Below are 17,100 nucleotides of genomic sequence, written 5' to 3'. Positions count from 1 at the left end.
GCGGGAGCCGCCGCCCCGGCCACGGCGTTGGAGGGTGCGCCGCTGAGCCTTTCGGTTCGCTGGGCCCCTCTGAAATCGTGAAGCAGCTCCAGAAGCCGGTCGGAAAGACTTCCCGGGAAAAAGCGCTTCCCTTCGGGGCCGCGGGCGCGGAGCTGGCTCCCAAGCTGTGGGCACTTGCTGCCCGAGTCTAGGGTAGCACTGCGGTCGCGGCCGTCGGTGCGCGAAGGTGGCCGCCCCAGAGGCCCTTCTGAGTGACGCGCGGGCGTTGGCCCGTTCCGCGCGCACACGAGGGGGCGCGGAGACGCACACCCACTCCTGATCCTGGCGGAAAGGCTCACTCTTCCGTTTTCCCCGGCCAAAGGCAAACCGCGCCGACTCCTGAGCCCGCGGACGCAGCGCAAGGATTCCCTGCCTACCCGCTAGACGGTGGGTGGGGGACCTAAATCCCCCTCTTCGTGGCCGCGCCCTGCGTAGCAGGCTTTGGGGGGAAATGCTGAGACCGCCAGACCCCAGAGAGTAGGACCGTCCCGAGTTCGCCGCGGACCGGAGGTCGCGCCCTGCCGCGGGCGCCTGCGCTGCGTGACTCTCCAGCCGCGCGGGGACCACGGGCCCCTGCCAGGCCCCTGGGGGCGGGGGAGCGGCAGCTGAGAGCGCGGATAACCCCGAAGTGACCCGGGGCCGCCCCTCCCCCTCTCCCGCAGGCCCGGCGGCGGGAAGCGGGTCCCCGAGCGGCAGGGGGGAGAGAGAGGCGCGGGCTCCGGGCGCCGCGGCTGTCAGTGCGCTCCGGCCGGGGGGCGCCGCCGGCTCCGCGTCTCGCTCGCCTCCTGCGCTCGCCGGAGCGCTCCGAGTACCTCTTACGGGAGCCGATATCCTTTTGTGCTAATAGGCTTGTCCTCATTTGCTGCCTAATTGGACTATATAAAGCCAATAACAGGCAGGCTTTTATAGCCCGAAGCCAAAGCGCCAAAATCCGAGGAAGGCGAGGAGGGGGCGGTGGTGGAGGCGGCTGCGGGGCCGGGGCTCGGCTGCGCCTTCGCCTGCCTAATCCCATTTGCCATTGTACGCGCCCAATCGCCGTATACTCCCCGCATTTAACTTGGATGACATTTTGATTTCATCATTAGCATCCGGCGCCGGATTGACGCAGCCCCAAGCCGGGGACTGCTCCTGCCGCCTCCTCCCCGGGAGCTGCAGCCGCCGCCGAGCCGCCTCGCGCTCCCGGAGCGGCTGCCGGGCCGCTCCCCGCCCCTCCGGACCCCTCCCCCATGCCAGCCCTCCCCGGCCGGGTCCTCACCCCGCCCTCCCGCCGCTGGATTTGCGCCCGGGGCGGCCCCCGACTTTGCGCCCCGTAGTTGAGTTCCGTGTATGGTCTGATTTCCGGCCGGCCGCCCGCTCGCCCGCTGCCCGCCCGTCCCGCTCCCTCGGAGGAGAGGGGACCATGCCGGAGCCCGGGCCGGACGCCCCCGGCACGGCCAGCGTGCAGCCGCCGCCGCCGCCGCCGCCGCCCCCACCTCCCGCGCCCAAGGAGTCCCCGTTCTCCATCAAGAACCTGCTCAACGGAGACCACCACCGGCCGCTCCCCAAGCCGCAGCCGCCCCCACGGACGCTCTTCGCGCCGGCCTCTGCCGCCGCCGCCGCCGCCGCCGCGGCCGCTGCAGCCGCGGCCAAGGGGGCCCTGGAGGGCGCCGCGGGCTTCGCGCTCTCGCAGGTGGGCGACCTGGCTTTCCCCCGCTTTGAGATCCCGGCGCAGAGGTTTGCCCTGCCCGCGCACTACCTGGAGCGCTCCCCGGCCTGGTGGTACCCCTACACCCTGACCCCCGCCAGCGGCCACCTCCCGCGACCCGAAGGTACCGACCTCTCTTTGAACTTTCGTTGTACCCCTCCCGACGCGCCCGCCCCGCCCCCGCCCCGCGCCGCCTCCTTCAGCAGCCCTGGGACCCCCGCGCCCTCCTACCCGCTGGTTGACCAACTTCCTCCGGCCCCTGGCCGCCTTCTCGGTTGCGCTGCCTGGGGACCCAATCCCACTTGGGGAGAAAAAAAGTGGGGCTGGAGGCCGGGGCGCACAGCGCTTCCTGGGAAAAGTGGCCTCGGACTCGAGTGGGGAGACCGCAGGCAGCCGGGGATGGTACAGGCCTGCAAGGAGGGGTGACCCGCGTGGGCCGGGCCCAGGGGCAGGTCTCTCCGCGGGCCCCTGGCAGAAGGGCCGAGAGAAAGGAAGAAGCGGCCGCGCTGTCACGATCGGGTCTCTCTCCCTTATCCTCGGGAGGAAGGGGGTGGTCCCAGGACGCGGCGCTCCCGCTCCGGCTCGGTGGGGAAGGCGGAGGCCCGAGGCCCAGTTCCCGCAGGCCCGCACAGGTTGAGCCTGCGGTCCCCAGGCGCCGGGCCTCGCTGAAGACTATGTTCTTGTGCGTGTGTGTGCATCCGTCTGTCTGTCTCTCCCAGCAGCCGAGAAGGCGCTCCTGCGAGACTCCTCCCCCGCCTCGGGCACCGACCGCGACTCCCCAGAGCCGCTGCTCAAGGCCGACCGCGACCACAAGGAGCTGGACTCCAAGAGCCCGGACGAGATCATTTTGGAGGAGAGCGACTCGGAGGAGAGCAAGAAGGAGGGCGAGGCGGGGCCGGGCGCGGCCGGGGCGGCGGTGGGACCGGCGGCCACGGCGACGCCGGGCGCCGAGGACTGGAAGAAGGGCGCCGAGAGCCCCGAGAAGAAGCCGGCGTGCCGCAAGAAGAAGACGCGCACGGTCTTCTCGCGCAGCCAGGTCTTCCAACTCGAGTCCACCTTCGACATGAAGCGCTACCTGAGCAGCTCGGAGCGCGCGGGGCTGGCCGCGTCGCTGCACCTCACCGAGACGCAGGTCAAGATCTGGTTCCAGAACCGCCGCAACAAGTGGAAGAGGCAGCTGGCGGCGGAGCTGGAGGCCGCCAACCTGAGCCACGCCGCGGCGCAGCGCATCGTGCGGGTGCCCATCCTCTACCACGAGAACTCGGCGGCCGAGGGCGCGGCGGCCGCGGCCGCGGGGGCGCCGGTGCCGGTCAGCCAGCCGCTGCTCACCTTCCCTCACCCCGTCTACTACTCGCACCCGGTGGTCTCATCCGTGCCCCTGCTGCGGCCAGTCTGAGGCCCGAGAGGGGAGGGGAGGGAGCAACCGACCCCCTTTCCGGACCCAGGAGGAGACTGGGCCGGGCCGGGCTGGCGGAGGGCGCCGAGGGTCAGCAGTCTCCTGGAACCCCGGGCTTCGGCGCGCGGCCCCGGCCTCCCCTCCCCCAATCAGTAGCATTTTGTAAGTATTTGCAATGCATTTCTGTGCAATTCACCCCTTAATGGATTTGAGGCGCTTTCCCTCTTACTTTTGGCTTTGGTTTATATTAAGAGAAAGGAGGAAGAAAACACAATTCCCTAGTCAAATATTTCGGCTGCAAGCTTTTGTAAAATGTTCAGTTCCTTTCCCTCTCCCCCAATTTGCACTGAGCTGTGGCTTTTTGGTTTTATTTTTATAGGAGAAAAAAAAAGTGCAAAAAACCCTGAATCTCTCTATTTTATTCATTTTTCTATTGTACTCTTTTCAGAAGTCCCGAGAGAGAGAAAGAATTCATATTGTAGTGTTTTTTAATTTCTGGACTTCTGGGTGTGGTTCCCGCTCCCAAACAATTTGCTTCCCTAATTTTCAGAATCTGAACAGGCCTCCTTTAAGAACCCTGACTCAAGCGGCTTTTCGTACTGGGAGAGGTCTCTTGTGATTGACTTCTTTAGCTTCCCCTCTTTGTGACCGATGATTTCTCTAATTCAGTGTTTAAAAGGGAAAAGACAAGACAGCCCCAAATCAGAATTCTGATTATTGAAATAGCTCCACATTTGGCCCAGTTTTTTATTAGTATCTTTTTATTAGTATTTTATTTTGGGAGTTTCCCTGGTCTGTAAATTATTATTAGTATTACTATTATTATTTTGTTCCCTCTTTAGAGAGCGACTTCAATATTAAAAAAAGAAAAGGTATCTGTTAGCCTCTCCCCCTACCTTTTTTTTTCCTGCAGTAAATGTTGTACTTTTGACTTGTGCAATACTGTACAAAATTTCCCGAGCGTCCAGCTTCTTCCTCCACCGAGGGAAGTAGACGTTTTCACTGTATAACCGCAGTCATTCGTGTAGGAAGAGAAAGTTAAGCAGGGGGCAAGGGGGAAGGAAGGAAACAAGGATAGGTAGCAATGCTCGAAGGAGGAAGTTAGGCATACTGGAGCGCTTTAAGTGAAGGACAATCAATTTAGGAGAATTTTAACTTATTTGATAAATGTACAGATTTCTTGTAAAGTTCACCCTCCACTCAGCAGGGCTTCTCGCTCTGCCTCCCAGTCTGGTTTCTTTCTGTCGGCTACACCTGTTGTTCTGCGATAGTTTGTTTCCCCTCCCCTCCCCGACCTCTGCCCCAGTTCGGCCCCTTTTTAAGAAAAAGAAAAAAACCACAAAATATTGTTACATTGAATGTTGTCGTGAAATTGAATTAATTAAAAAAAAGAAAAGAAAAGCGAAGCCTTTTTGTTGTCAGAGTGTATAACTTGGGACGATTTTTTCCAGAGCAGATGGCTCGGAAACTCATCTCTGCGTCTGGCTCTCGGCCGCCTCCGCGCTCGCCGCGGCCGTCCAGAACGCGAGCTCCGGTAAACCAGGCGGAGGCGGAGACAGAGGCGGCTTTTGTTCGCGACCGAGGGCGCTTTCTCCCCAGGATCTTCCCGGGTTTGAAACGCCCAGCGAGCCGGGAGGAATGCGGGTCGGAAGGGGCGAGGACCTAGGCTTATCTCGTTTGCGAAATTGAGCGAAGCGACCGCCGCCAGCCGGGAGAGAGAGGCGGGCTGGTATTTTATTTCCCAGCGCGGGGCTGCAACCTTGCGTTGCGTTCCCAGGCCACATGTCCCTCAAGAGCCCAGAGCTTCTGGGTAGGGCATCTCTAGGCACTTGTCAGCGGGCTAGCTGCGTGGTGGTCTCCGATTGCCTCCAGGGTGGGGGCAGGGAGGGGTGAGCTTTGAGTTAAGCTGAGTTAGGAGGCCGATCGCAAAGACTGGCTGCTAGACGTCGGGAAGCGGGAAGGCAACCTTGGGGAGGCCTCCGCAGACCTTAGGCCACTGAGGTTTCCGGACTCGAACCTGAAGTGCCAAGTGCCAGGAAACAGGGGACCCGATCGCAGCAGAGGCAACTGAGAGGTCCTTGCTGCAGCCATGCCAGGCGCCCCTTCTATGTCCAGAAGCGCCCAACACTTCCAGGACCGAGGATGGACTCTCTGCGCCCCGGATCCAGCCAGGGTCCCACACGCTGCCGGGCGCCGGGCGATCGCGCTCCTGCTGGGCTGTCTGCGGGGCGCGGCGCGCCGGGAGCACCTAGAAGCGTGTGCCCGCGGCAGAAGCAGGTTCTTGGGCACCCCTCGCAAACCCGGCATGGTCGCCGACCTTGGAGCTGGGGGCTCTGCTCGCCCAGCACCGGGCAGGGAATATTTGAAGCTGGGGAGCGCAAGGGCGAGATGGAGACCTCGGAGGCAGAGAAGATCCGGGCTGGTCCGCGCGCATGGCGGGTGGGCTGGGCAGTGCCTGCAAACTCTCCCTGCCCCTCTCCCAGCACTTTGCTAGGTTTCTCAAACTCAAACGACACAACTGATTCTCTTCTGCCTGAAACTTCGAGTATCGTTTTCTGTTGATGAGAAACTGCCCTCCAAATAAACCGGCCTAAGTATTTATGGCAAAATTTTAGCCTGGCCTCCAGTGAAGATAGATAGAACTCCCTTTATTTCCCCCTGGTTTGGAATAAAAACGTGGACATGTGTCATAAATGAAAAATAAATAGAAATTCAGGGTCAAAATATGTTGTTCCTTGTGTTACCTGCAAACATACCGATGCCTTTTACTGTTGGCAATACTAACTATGGGACAGGCCAATAACAGCTCATTAAAAATAATGTTGCAATCGCAAACACATCCTTAGATTTTACAGCCAGAACACGATGTTATCAAACGCCAAGAAAAGACTTCTTTATTTGTGTTTGGATTCTAGAAAACGGTTCTTGACCGACCCGGTCTTTACAAAGTCGAGAAATAACTGGTTCTCCACAAGCACGTTTCTCCTTTGCACGGCTCCCTGCGGCCTCCCTGTCACTCCTCCTGGGGAGCCCAGCTGCCCTGGCCTTCCCAGAGCATCGCCATTGGCCGAGGGGTGGGGGTGGAGGGAGCAGAGATTGCACGAACAGGTCCAGAAGACCCGCAGCTGTGTGAGCCAAGAAGCCAGCTCTGCGGAAACGTCTGCTTCTCTCCTGTCGGGTGGGAATCCAGCTCTTTCTCTCAGAGCAAGAGAAGTAGTTGAGCCGGGGTGCGGCTTGGTGGAGCCAGAATGCCGCCCTGCACGAAGCAGCCTAGGCTAGACTTCAGGTCCTTCCAAGGCCTTTGTGGCAGAAGAGGCCAATGGAGAGCTTGAAGAGACTGCCATACCCCGGAGAGCTGGCTGGGGTCACCCTCTCAAAGCACCAGAACCCCCGCACTCCCCGCTGCCTCCGCAAGGATTGCCGGGAGCTGCAGGAACCATTCGCCAGAAAGAGACTATTTTGGGGGGAGTTGAGGGTGCCTTCCCGCACTTCTTCCCAGATCCTCCTTCGTGGGACCCCGGGACAACCGGTATGCACTATGGCACACTTCACCAACACCCCCGATTTTATTCTTGCACATTTGCCTTCAGATCCGGGAACCTAGCCTCCTCTCCTCCCACTCTAACTTCAGATCCTTTGCAGATTCCCAGCCCAGTTAATCTTCAAATAAATGTCAATTTAATCGGCTTCCTGGCTAAAAGCTTTCTGCATCACCAAGACACCCATGCAAACAAAATGCAACACGCTCACGCTTGAAATAAACACCACACATGCACACACACCCACATTGTGGTTAGACCCCCTTACAGACACTGCCTCCATGAGCTCCTAGCAGCCCCCCCACATCTGTCGCATGCCTCCTGCGAGGTCACCCCAGGCAGCCCTTTCTCTCTGCCACCCCCTGCCTCAGGCCAGAGCAGGCTGGGAAGAATCTTGTGGAAAGGGTTGAGCAGGGAACGTGCTCCCACCTCTTCCACACTCACACTTCCACTTCACAAGCCACCTGGGACGAACTAGCTGAGCCTGCCGCCACCCCACCATGACCCCTATACTCCTACAGGCCAACACCTCACTGGAGATGGCCCCAAGTTGCCAAGCTCTGCGGCTCCCAGCGCTTCTGGGCCCTATGAGACCGCAGAGCCGACCGACGAGCTGTTTCTGTTGGCAACACAGATGTATTTCTTTTATTTGGTAGTAAATAGAGCGGGTGTGTGTACAGCAAACAGTGGGCATTCAGACATAAACTGCCCCCCGCCACTGGGCGCTCATTCTGACCCGGGACGCGCCCTCGGCAGGCTCCAGGCGTGCCGGAACCGCAGGCCAGGCGGGAGAACCCAGAGGGCGCCTCGCTCCTTGCCGGAGAGGCTGAAGGTAGAGCTGGAAGGAGAAGGAGGAGGCGAGAAGGTCGGTGGCGGGCGCAAGCAGGGCTAGCCAAGGCCTGGGCAGCAGGGGTGGGAGGTGGAGCAGCGGGGTTCCGAAGGGCTACACGGCCTGCGGCCTTCCGGCGCTTTGGCGCGCGCTCGCCTTGCTGGGCCGCCAGAACCACGGCTCTGCGCTCTCGCTGGCGCACGTCGGCGCCGGTTCCCGCACTTCCTTTGCGATTCCCTGAGGGACCGGAAGCCTTCCTGGGGCGCGTCCCTGCTGCCTCAGAGGCACCACCTTGCCCCGCCAGTCCCCGCCACGCCCCGCGGCTCAGTGACCCGGCCGCGATGGAGGAGGGGACATCGCTCAGAGTTAGCGGTCCAAACTTAGATCCGGCAAAGCACGGACGAGATCCGCTACTGCGCCACTCCCGGCAGGATCAGGGTGCAGGAACCCATAGAAATCCCTTCCCCCACGCCCCACAAAGCGCAACTCCGCAGGTCCGAGGGACATCGCGGCCTTGGCAAGAACACGTGCCGGCGCCGGGGCACTCGGCGCAGCTCCTCCTCTCCGCTTCCGACCCACTAGCTGCTTGCCTCCTGCCCCGCCTGCAGGCCCTCCATGCTTTTCGGGTGCCAGTGATCTCCTGCGTCTTAGCATCAGCAAACGCGTCTGGAAATGTGCACGCCTGTGTATGTGTGTACATGTGCCTGCCTGGGTGTACAGTGCGGAGTGGTGTTGACCTTTTGACCTGCACACAGTACTGCTGCGGGGTGGGGGTTGGGGGGCGGGAGGGTAGTTGAACCAAGAAAGAAAAGGGCGGTGGAGATAACTAAGCCGGCTGTACTTTGGAGTTCTGCCGGGTGTCTGGGACAGAGGCTGGAATCGGGGCTGCACTGCCTAGGCAAGCAGCATCTGGGCAAGTGACTGGAAGCGGGCAGGGTGGGGAGCGGCGACTGAGGTAGAACTGGGTCCCAAAGAGTGGTGCAACCGCTGCACTGGTTCTCACTGGGGCCCTTTTAGCCTCCAGGGATTTCTCACCACTTTTCTGCCTCCACGACCCTGTAGAATCTCATTCGAGAGTTGAAGTGTCCGAGCCGCGAGGCAAGCTGAGGGCTGCGGTGTGTCTCCTCAGAGATTTCCCCAGTGGCCACACTGGTAGTACTGGCCTGGGTCCCTTCCTTGGCTATGGCGACAGGCAGATGTGTCTCCAGGGCAAGACTGACCAGTGGATGGAGAGGAAAAGGAGCTGGGGAAGGGCTGGGGAGAGAGTAGAGCACGTTGCACCCATCACTTCAGCGGGAGCAGCGAGTCACCTGGTGTGCCTCAACGGAGAGCTAATGTCTTAAAGAAATATAAAGAATCCCCCTTCTCTCTCATGAGCTCCTTTGCTGCCCTCACCCCCCTTGGTGATGGAGTGCACGCATCAGATTTTCATCAAAGTTCTATTAAGTGAAACATAGGTTGCAGGGCACCCTTTGATTGAAACAGTTTAAATTTTAATTGTGTTTTTAATTTGACATATAGTTGCAGAAAGGAATGACACTGCGTCGCCAAGGGGCGGTCGATTTTCTTAATTTCTCCCAGAGGAATTGATGAGTCTATCAGGCCACTAGATTGGAAACCCATTAAAGCTCTCTGCTTAGGCTGTTAATTGGAACTTGATGGATGTGGGGGCGGGGGGCGGTGTCGGGACTCTGCTATGCTGATCCAATCTTCATGACTTTCTGTTTTCCAATAAATTACACAATTCATTTTCCAGCCGCAGATTACATAAATTGTACACCTCTGGGGCTCCCTTTTTCAAATAGGGAGCCCTTTTCCCCAAAAGCCTATTGCAAGATGTCATTTGCACCAAAGAACGAACAGCAGAGGCCCTTGAATGAAAATCGAAACATAATCAACGTTTATACTTAGAAAATTTATTGAGATCATTTTCTCTGGTATTTCCTTATTTTAAAGTTTGGACGCGCCATATATCATAATCCACTTGCGTAAAGGCGGGGTGAGGGGAGACTGTGTTTAATATTTATCGAAGCTTGATTCCAAGATCAAACTTGTTTATGACTTCATCTGTCATTTCGGAGAGAGCCTTCTTCCACTATTACCCCGCTCAGCCAGCCTATTTCGCAACTGCCGCAGAGCAGAGAGGATCAATTTTTATTAGGCTCCTCGGCAAGTTTGCTCTGGGCCGCTTTAATATTGAGCAGCGGGATAATCTCGGGACCTAAACTTTAAGCGTTCTTTCAGTCTTGGGAAGTTTATCATTCCTTGGGACCCGATTGTGTCTAAATTCTAGGAGGGAAGAAAAGAGGGGTTCCCAAAGGAGCGGAGGGGCAATCCTCCAGGGAAGGGGCGAGTAAACTGAGCGGGGCGGTGCTAGCCAAGGATTGGGGGGGGATCATTGGGGGGGTCATTGAATTTAAGGGCTGCCACACTTGATGGCAGGTAGACCACGAGTGGGGTGGGGTGTCCCCGGGTGGGGTGTCCCCAGAGCTGAGGGTTTCTGGGAGTGTGAGCTGCAGCAGCGCTGGGCCCAGGAGAGGGCGTCTGGGCCTCTGCTCTGCGTGAAGCACGGAGCATCCCCGAAAGGGGTCTCTCCTTCTTCTTGCGAGGTGGCGGGGAGGGTCGTGTTTCGGCCCTCCCGGGGGTCCTGTAATGTGACTGGTGTCGGTGCCTGGTCCCGCGGGACCAGCCGAGAAAAGCCGAAGGCAACCAAGAGGAGCTGAGGGGCGTGTGCCGGGCTGCAGAGCCAGGAGTGTGCGGGGACCGCGCCGCGGTCTCCCTGCCTCTGCCTGAGCCCAGCCCCATCGCGCCCCTGGCTCAGTGTGGAGTGTGTGTGACGCGCACACTCGTCGAAGCTCCGTGAACGTTTGCTGAGTGAATGTGTGTCACTGCCTGAGCGTTTACGCAAGTGTGCCTGTGGGTTGATGTGTGTGCGTCTGCAGGTGAGCGGGGTGTGGTGGCGGTGAAGGCTGCGCGCGACTCGACTGCTGCGCGCACCGCGGTGTAGACCCACGATTCTGGAGGGGGCGGTGCGAACCCGCGGAGTTCAAGGCCAGATGGTTCCTTTGGATTTTCCAAACTAGCCTTGTTGGAGGGATGGCGGGAGGTGGAAAAGGGGTCTCTAGGCTGCACGGCTTCCAGTTTAGAGTCCCCAAGCCAGGCCCCGCGGGCCCGCCCCCAGTCCCTCGCCGCGGCTCCCCGAAGCTCACCCCAGAGCCCAGCCGCCGCCTTAGACGGTTCCAAGCCCTGGCGGAGGCCCACCCAGTGAGCCCTTGACCCCACCCAAGCACCCGCCCCCGCTGTCGGAGCCAGCGGGGTTGCCTCTGTCTCCCAGACATTCTCCAAACTTGCCGCCAACGCCTGTCGCGACCTCTCTCCCCAAGGGGCGTGGCGTTAGCCATCGACCAGCCTCCAGCGTCTATGCCGCTTCCTCTCTCTGGGCCACTCAATAGGTATTTTTCCTGAACTTCAGTTTCCCCGCCGGTCCCTCGGGACGGAAAGGTCTGCGGCACAGGCTTGCCGCGAGGAGTAAAGGGAAGAACGATGGATGCCTCAAGTATTTAGCTCAGGAAGGTTCAGCCAACTCCCTGTCCCGCTTTCCGCCGCCGGAGGTGGCCTCAGCTCGGGGGACCTGGGATAGGCCCAGGAGGATGCGCGACCTTTCTTTCCTGGACCCTCCCAGGCACTCCCCAACGGCGCGAGAGCGCGCGGGACCCGCGGAGGCTGGGCCCGCGAGCCTGCTTTGCGGCCGATGCGAGCAGGACGCGCAAATTGTATTTCCGCGCCGGGTCCTTCCGGGTTAATGAGCTGACACCATGATTAAAGCTGACCATTTGTAATGTGTCTCGACCCCGCCGCCGAGCCCTGAAGAGGTTAATGCGGTGATGGAGGCCGGCACCTGCCGCTAGCCGGCCGCCCGGGCCGCGGCGCCCGCCCCGTGGCCCCCGCCCCGCGCCGGCCCCTGCCCCGGCTGCGCCGTCCTCTCCTAGTCAATTAGCCCATTAACGAGCCCTTGGAGGAGTTAAGTAGGGAGAGGCTCTGCCACGCGTAGGGCCGCCGTCGGTAAAGCACCGCGGCGAGGGATATTATAAGCGCTTTCCTCAATAACCCCGGCGCAGCGCGGGCGAGGAAGGAACTGCACCGTCATGGTGCCGCGTCCGAACATTTGTGGGGACTGATCTGAGCGTTCCTCCTTATCCTTGGCTGCACTTGGGGGCCACCTTAGGGACAGGGTTCCCAGGATCGCTTTACCATGCCGTCCAGGGGCCGCAGACCCAGAGAGGAGTTGCCTGGGCGCTCTGGGGCCTGGCCGCCCTCGGATTCCACCACACTTGGGCTACTCTGGCCCCAAACCATTTGCCCACGGTTGATCGACTGACTGTAGACCCTGTAACAGCTGAGCTGGGACCCCAAGCGGTGAGAGCCAGGGCTGTGAGTGGGGAAGTGCGGGTGCGGGATGGACCCCTGTGTGAGCTTCTCCCAATGGCTGGTCCACGCTGGGCACTTTCACCAATTTTAGGAACCAGGAACCTGCCGCTCAGAAAGTTGACATATCTTGCTCAAGAATGAGCCAGCCAGTATTCCAGCTGACACTGTCCACTTCTAACACCATGTCCTGCTTCCCGTCTCCTTCTCTTGCCGTTCCCGGGAACAAAATTGTCCAGGTTCTGCAACAATTCTGAAACCTCCAAAAGTTACTGAAAAAACGAAATTCACCTGGGGAGGGGAGGGGAGGGGAGGGGAGGGGAGGGGAGGGGAGGGGAGGGGAGGGGAGGGGAGGGGAGGGGAGGGGAGAGCAGGCTGTGGGCTCTTCGACCATGGTTTCTGGAGTGCCTACTATGTACTCCTAGGGCTTTTAGGAGTTTTTGCATCCTTATCTAAGGTGGTCCTAAAAAACGGGAGAGGGGAAGAGAAGCTAAATGATAAGTTCATTTAACACATGAGGGCTCTGGTCTGAACTGGACTTTTCCAAGATCACGCAGCATGTAAATGGTGGTGGCTTCCCCCCGCCCCAGCCTCAAGGACTATCCAGCCCCGTCGGGCCTGTGAGGAGGATGGGGGCGACAGGAGGCCAATGACAGGGGTCATCTGCTCCCAGGGCCCGCGGCTGCGCTTGGGACCCTAGGGTCAGCATCCAGGAGCATGCTCCTAACCCTCGAGGCGGAGCGCAGGGGGCCGGGGGCAACCTCTGTCGATCTGGATCAGGGTAGAGGGGTGTCTGGGACAGGATGGTGAAGCAGCCTGTCTGAGCCCCCAGAGGACGCGAGGAGCCCGAGCCTACGGGAGGCGTCCGGCCGCTGCGGCGCGGAGCCCCTAGCTGGCCCTGTCCCTCGAGAGGAGATCCGAGGGGTCGGAGTCACCGGACCGGAATCCACGCTGCCTTCGGCCTCCGGCTGTCCCTGGGGTGGATCCAGCCGATGGCTGCCGGGCCCTCGGCTCGCTCCGGGGCGCATAGGCACAGCGTGCCCGGCCCGGGCTTTTTGAAAATTTCCGGGGGCTCCTCGACCGCGCTGCGATTGGCCGCGTCGGGGTAACCTCTATGCAAATGAGGCCGCGCCGCCTGCGCGCCGCCCGACGCCCGGCCAGCCCGCGGGCTGGGACCCCGCACTCGCGCTGGGGCTGGGCGGGCGCACCCAGAGCCGGGAGGGCAGGCTTCCCCGCGCAGCCTTCCCGCGCCCGCGTGTCGCCGCGCGGAGGCGACGGCTCGCCAGCCTCGCCGCCCCCCTCCCCGTCCCTTCCCCTCCCCCGCCCCTCCCCCCCGCCTGCCTGCCTGCCTGCACCACCTTCCACCCCGATCGTCTCTAAAGGGAGTTCTTGGTTTCCTCCGATTTCTTATGAACCCAGGATGGGCAGCAAGGAAGATGCGGGCAAGGGGTGTCCGGCGGCCGGCGGCGTCTCCAGCTTCACCATCCAGTCCATCCTGGGCGGGGGCCCCTCGGAGGCGCCGCGGGAGCCCGCCGGCTGGCCGGCCAGGAAGCGCAGCCTGTCCGTGTCCTCGGAGGAGGAGGAGCCGGACGACGGCTGGAAGGCGCCCGCCTGCTTCTGCCCGGACCCGCACGGCCCCAAGGAGCCGGGCCCCAAGCACCACCCCCCCATCCCCTTTCCTTGCCTGGGTAAGGATCGCCCGCCCCGCGGCCAGCGAGCGGAGGCGAGGGCGGCTGTGCGCCTTGCCGGGGGTCCGGGGCCGAGGGAGGGGAGCCGGCGCCCTGTGCCTCCTCTGCTGTGCCCACTCACCCGTGGCTGAGGAGGAGACGAGGAACACGCACCCTGCGCGGCCGTCTTGGCCGGCTGGCGCGGGGGGGGGGCGGGGCGGGGGGACGGAAAGTGGGGGGACACCTTGGAAGGATGGAGGGAGAGTGGACCACGGCGGGCTGGGCACCCTGCGGGCCGCACACACCGCTCTGCCCTCGGGATCCGCTTTGCACATTAGATACGAGTCGGGTCCGAGCAGCGTTTTTCCTTCTCTGAATCCGTCGGTCTCTACCGCAGTATCTTTCTGCACCCTTTTTATTGCTTCTTTCGCCCGGGTTCTCTCTCTCTGCTTCTGCCTCGCGCTCTCGCTGTGGCTCGCTCGCCCGCTGTCTGGGTCTCTCTCTCCTCAGAATGATAAGCACTCCAGGATGATTGACAATGGTGCGTTTCCGAGATGGTTCCTCTTTACAACAGTTGACCAAGGAGAGCCCCGCGTTTAGTCCTTAGCGTGATTTCCGAACAAACGGCCTGTGAAATGATGCCACCCTGTAAAGCTCGGGGAACTCTTCCAGCCCAGTTATTACAAGGCAAAAATCATCCTTTTAAATGATGCTAATGTCCCCCTCGGCCTCCTCCCCTGTTGCCACCTGTCATTTCACTCAGCGGGGAGCACGGAATCCATAGCCCCGCACCCCAGACCCAGAGCGGTTGGGTCCCTCTCCTCCAGCTTTTTAAAGCCCGGGGTGCTGGGCGCTGGGTGCCAGCGAGATGGAGAACCGGAGGGGGTTGGTAAGATGGGACCAAGTCTGCAGCGCCTGCCCGCGCCCTGGCCCGGGCGAGAAACAGGGGGGCGGGGGAGGGGTCCTCTGGGGCGCCGCCGTCTTCATGGCCATCCTCTCTGTTCTCGCCCCCTAGGTACCCCCAAGGGCAGCGGGGGCGCGGGGCCGGCGGGCTCGGAGCGCACGCCTTTCCTCTCCCCTTCGCACCCGGACTTTAAGGAAGAGAAAGAGAGGCTCTTGCCCGCCGGCTCGCCCTCGCCGGGGCCCGAGCGGCCGCGGGACGGCGGCGCCGAGCGGCAGGCGGGCGCCGCCAAGAAGAAGACGCGCACGGTCTTCTCGCGCAGCCAGGTGTACCAGCTCGAGTCCACCTTCGACATGAAGCGCTACCTGAGCAGCTCGGAGCGCGCCTGCCTCGCCTCCAGCCTGCAGCTCACCGAGACCCAGGTCAAGACTTGGTTCCAGAACCGCCGCAACAAGTGGAAGCGGCAGCTCTCGGCCGAGCTGGAGGCGGCCAACATGGCGCACGCGTCGGCGCAGACTCTGGTGGGCATGCCGCTGGTGTTCCGGGACAGCTCGCTGCTCCGCGTGCCCGTGCCGCGCTCGCTCGCCTTCCCCGCGCCGCTCTACTACCCCGGCAGCAACCTCTCGGCCTTACCTCTCTACAACCTCTACAACAAGCTCGACTACTGAGCCGCCCGCCCGCGCCGCCCGCAGCTTGGCGCGGGCCGGCCCGGGCCCAGGGCTCCGGAGCAGAGCGGCGTGGTTCCAGAAATATTAAGAAATACACCATGTGTATTCATTATTTCCTATTTATGGCCTCTGTCCTACTTTTTGTTTTGGTTATTTCGGTATTTATCGGCATTTTTCAAAGCCAGGTCGCCTGTTTTCTACCTACACCAGACCAAGGCGCATGGAAAACCATGGTGGACGGTTCTTCTCGGGTGGTGGTGGGAAGGGGAGTTTTGGTCAGATCGGCTCTGGCTGGTAGACAAAAATCAGAAAAAAACAAAACAAAAAACAACTACCAACAGAACCAGATCCCCCACCTCCATATATACACCTGTATATATACAAGCTTGGCCAGGCCAGGCCCTCGGGGGGGCTTTGAACAATTATCTAATCGTCTTTTTCGTTTGCCTCATCCCGAGGATGGCTAGGGACGAAAGAGGAGATTTCAGACCTGTAAATATTTTTAAGGAGAAGGAAAAAAATAAAACGTTTTAAACATCGTTGCTAATTTTGGTGGGATTGATTGACAGGCGTGCGAACGCGCAGGTTTCCTTGCTCTTCCGTGGAAGGGTTTGCAGGGCTTTTCACTCTAGGAAGGTCGGGATCTTCCCACGTGGAGGGTGGGGTTAGGGCCAGAGGTTAAAGGTCAGGACCCTGGCGCCGCCGAGGCTGCACGTGGCTAGCGGAGCACACCTACCCCTGGTGGAGTTGATAGTCCTGGCGCTGGCTGGGGCGGATCCCGGCCGGAATCCAGCTCTGGCGCCCGCCTCCAGACGGGTCAAGGCGGGGAGGCGGGTTTCGCTGTGGGAAGCGGCTGCCTCCTTGGATTGAGCCGGCCAGGGCGGAGCAGCAGCATCCCAGCGCTGAGATTCCCAGCACTGCGATGGCCTTGAGCTTGGCCGCTCCAGGAGAAGACGTGGCTCAACCTGTGCTGCGCGCTTCCTCTCCGAGGGCGCAGAGACAGGTCAGGTAGCGCGGCTGGGACCCGGGAAAGTGCCCGTCTTGCTCGTCCCGGAGTCACGCACGACAACCTCCTTGCTGCCGCGCACAGTCCCCGCGCTAGTGGCCCAGCTGCCCGCCGCACGCTACGCGGAAACGGAGTTGAAAGACCGCGCTTCGGTGGAAGAGGGATCCCAGGCCTGAGACCGCGCAAAGAAGGCGCGGGCGGCCAAGGCACCTCCTCTTTCTTTTTTGGTTGTCGTTTGCACTTGATTCGTGCGCGGTTAAGTGGCCGGCTTACCGGCCAGCGTGCGGGCGCTTGCGCTGAATGGAACCGTGTGGCGCCACCGCGACCCCACGGATTCCCGAGTCCCGACGCCTGCTGCCGCGCGGGGGCTGGGAGCGAGCGGCCGGGACAGTATCATGCAAATCGCCGACTCTCGCGCCTGTTAGAAAGCAGCCACCTGTACCTTACGAAACGTTGAAAGAAGCAGCTTGAATTTGGAGGAGGCCGAGGGGCCGGGAGTACAGAACGCCCACTCCCCGTCTTGGCGTCTAGGAGGGAAGCGTTTGCTGGATAAACTTGCCTTTTTGAGCAGAGGCGTCGAATTTCTCTGCATTTTGTGAAAGTGTCTGTCTAAATAACTTTATGTGACCCTGAGTATTGCGTCTAAAATGCCTAGCTAAAGGGATTAGATGTTTGTTCATTTTTGAGATCTTTTTTTCCTTCTTACATTAAATTTCATAATAATCAGTCTATTCCAAGGTGACGTCAGAAGGATGTTACCCAAGAGCATATCTGCCAATACTGTTCAGTTCAATTTCATTTATTTCATTTCAGCTTAGTTCAATTAAATATTTATTGAGCCCTAGTATATGCTGAATACTATGCTAAATATAGTAGGAGAGAGAAAGTGAAGACATTGGATCTGTTTTCTTCTGATTTTATTGGGGGACACATTTTATTTCACTGA

The 17,100-nt window shown here is 60.4% G+C and overlaps 2 protein-coding genes across 2 annotated transcripts; both read left to right on the top strand.

Moving 5' to 3' along the window:
• Window positions 1-1,438: 1,438 nt before the first annotated feature.
• On the top strand, window positions 1,439-3,921 carry HMX3 (H6 family homeobox 3). The gene is made up of 2 exons (XM_004474592.3): window positions 1,439-1,847; window positions 2,443-3,921. Exons 1-2 carry the CDS (start codon window positions 1,439-1,441, stop codon window positions 3,117-3,119), a joined length of 1,086 nt encoding a protein of 361 aa, XP_004474649.2. The 3' UTR covers window positions 3,120-3,921.
• Window positions 3,922-13,332: 9,411 nt separating this feature from the next.
• HMX2 (H6 family homeobox 2) lies at window positions 13,333-15,657 on the top strand. The gene is made up of 2 exons (XM_004474591.3): window positions 13,333-13,600; window positions 14,595-15,657. The coding sequence occupies exons 1-2, from the start codon at window positions 13,333-13,335 to the stop codon at window positions 15,146-15,148; spliced, it is 822 nt and encodes a 273-aa protein (XP_004474648.1). The 3' UTR covers window positions 15,149-15,657.
• Window positions 15,658-17,100: the final 1,443 nt, after the last annotated feature.

Source organism: Dasypus novemcinctus, chromosome 6 (genome assembly GCF_030445035.2).
Source record: "Dasypus novemcinctus isolate mDasNov1 chromosome 6, mDasNov1.1.hap2, whole genome shotgun sequence".
In the NCBI taxonomy this organism is placed as follows: domain Eukaryota; kingdom Metazoa; phylum Chordata; class Mammalia; order Cingulata; family Dasypodidae; genus Dasypus; species Dasypus novemcinctus.
This window is presented reverse-complemented; position numbering and strand designations above follow the sequence as displayed.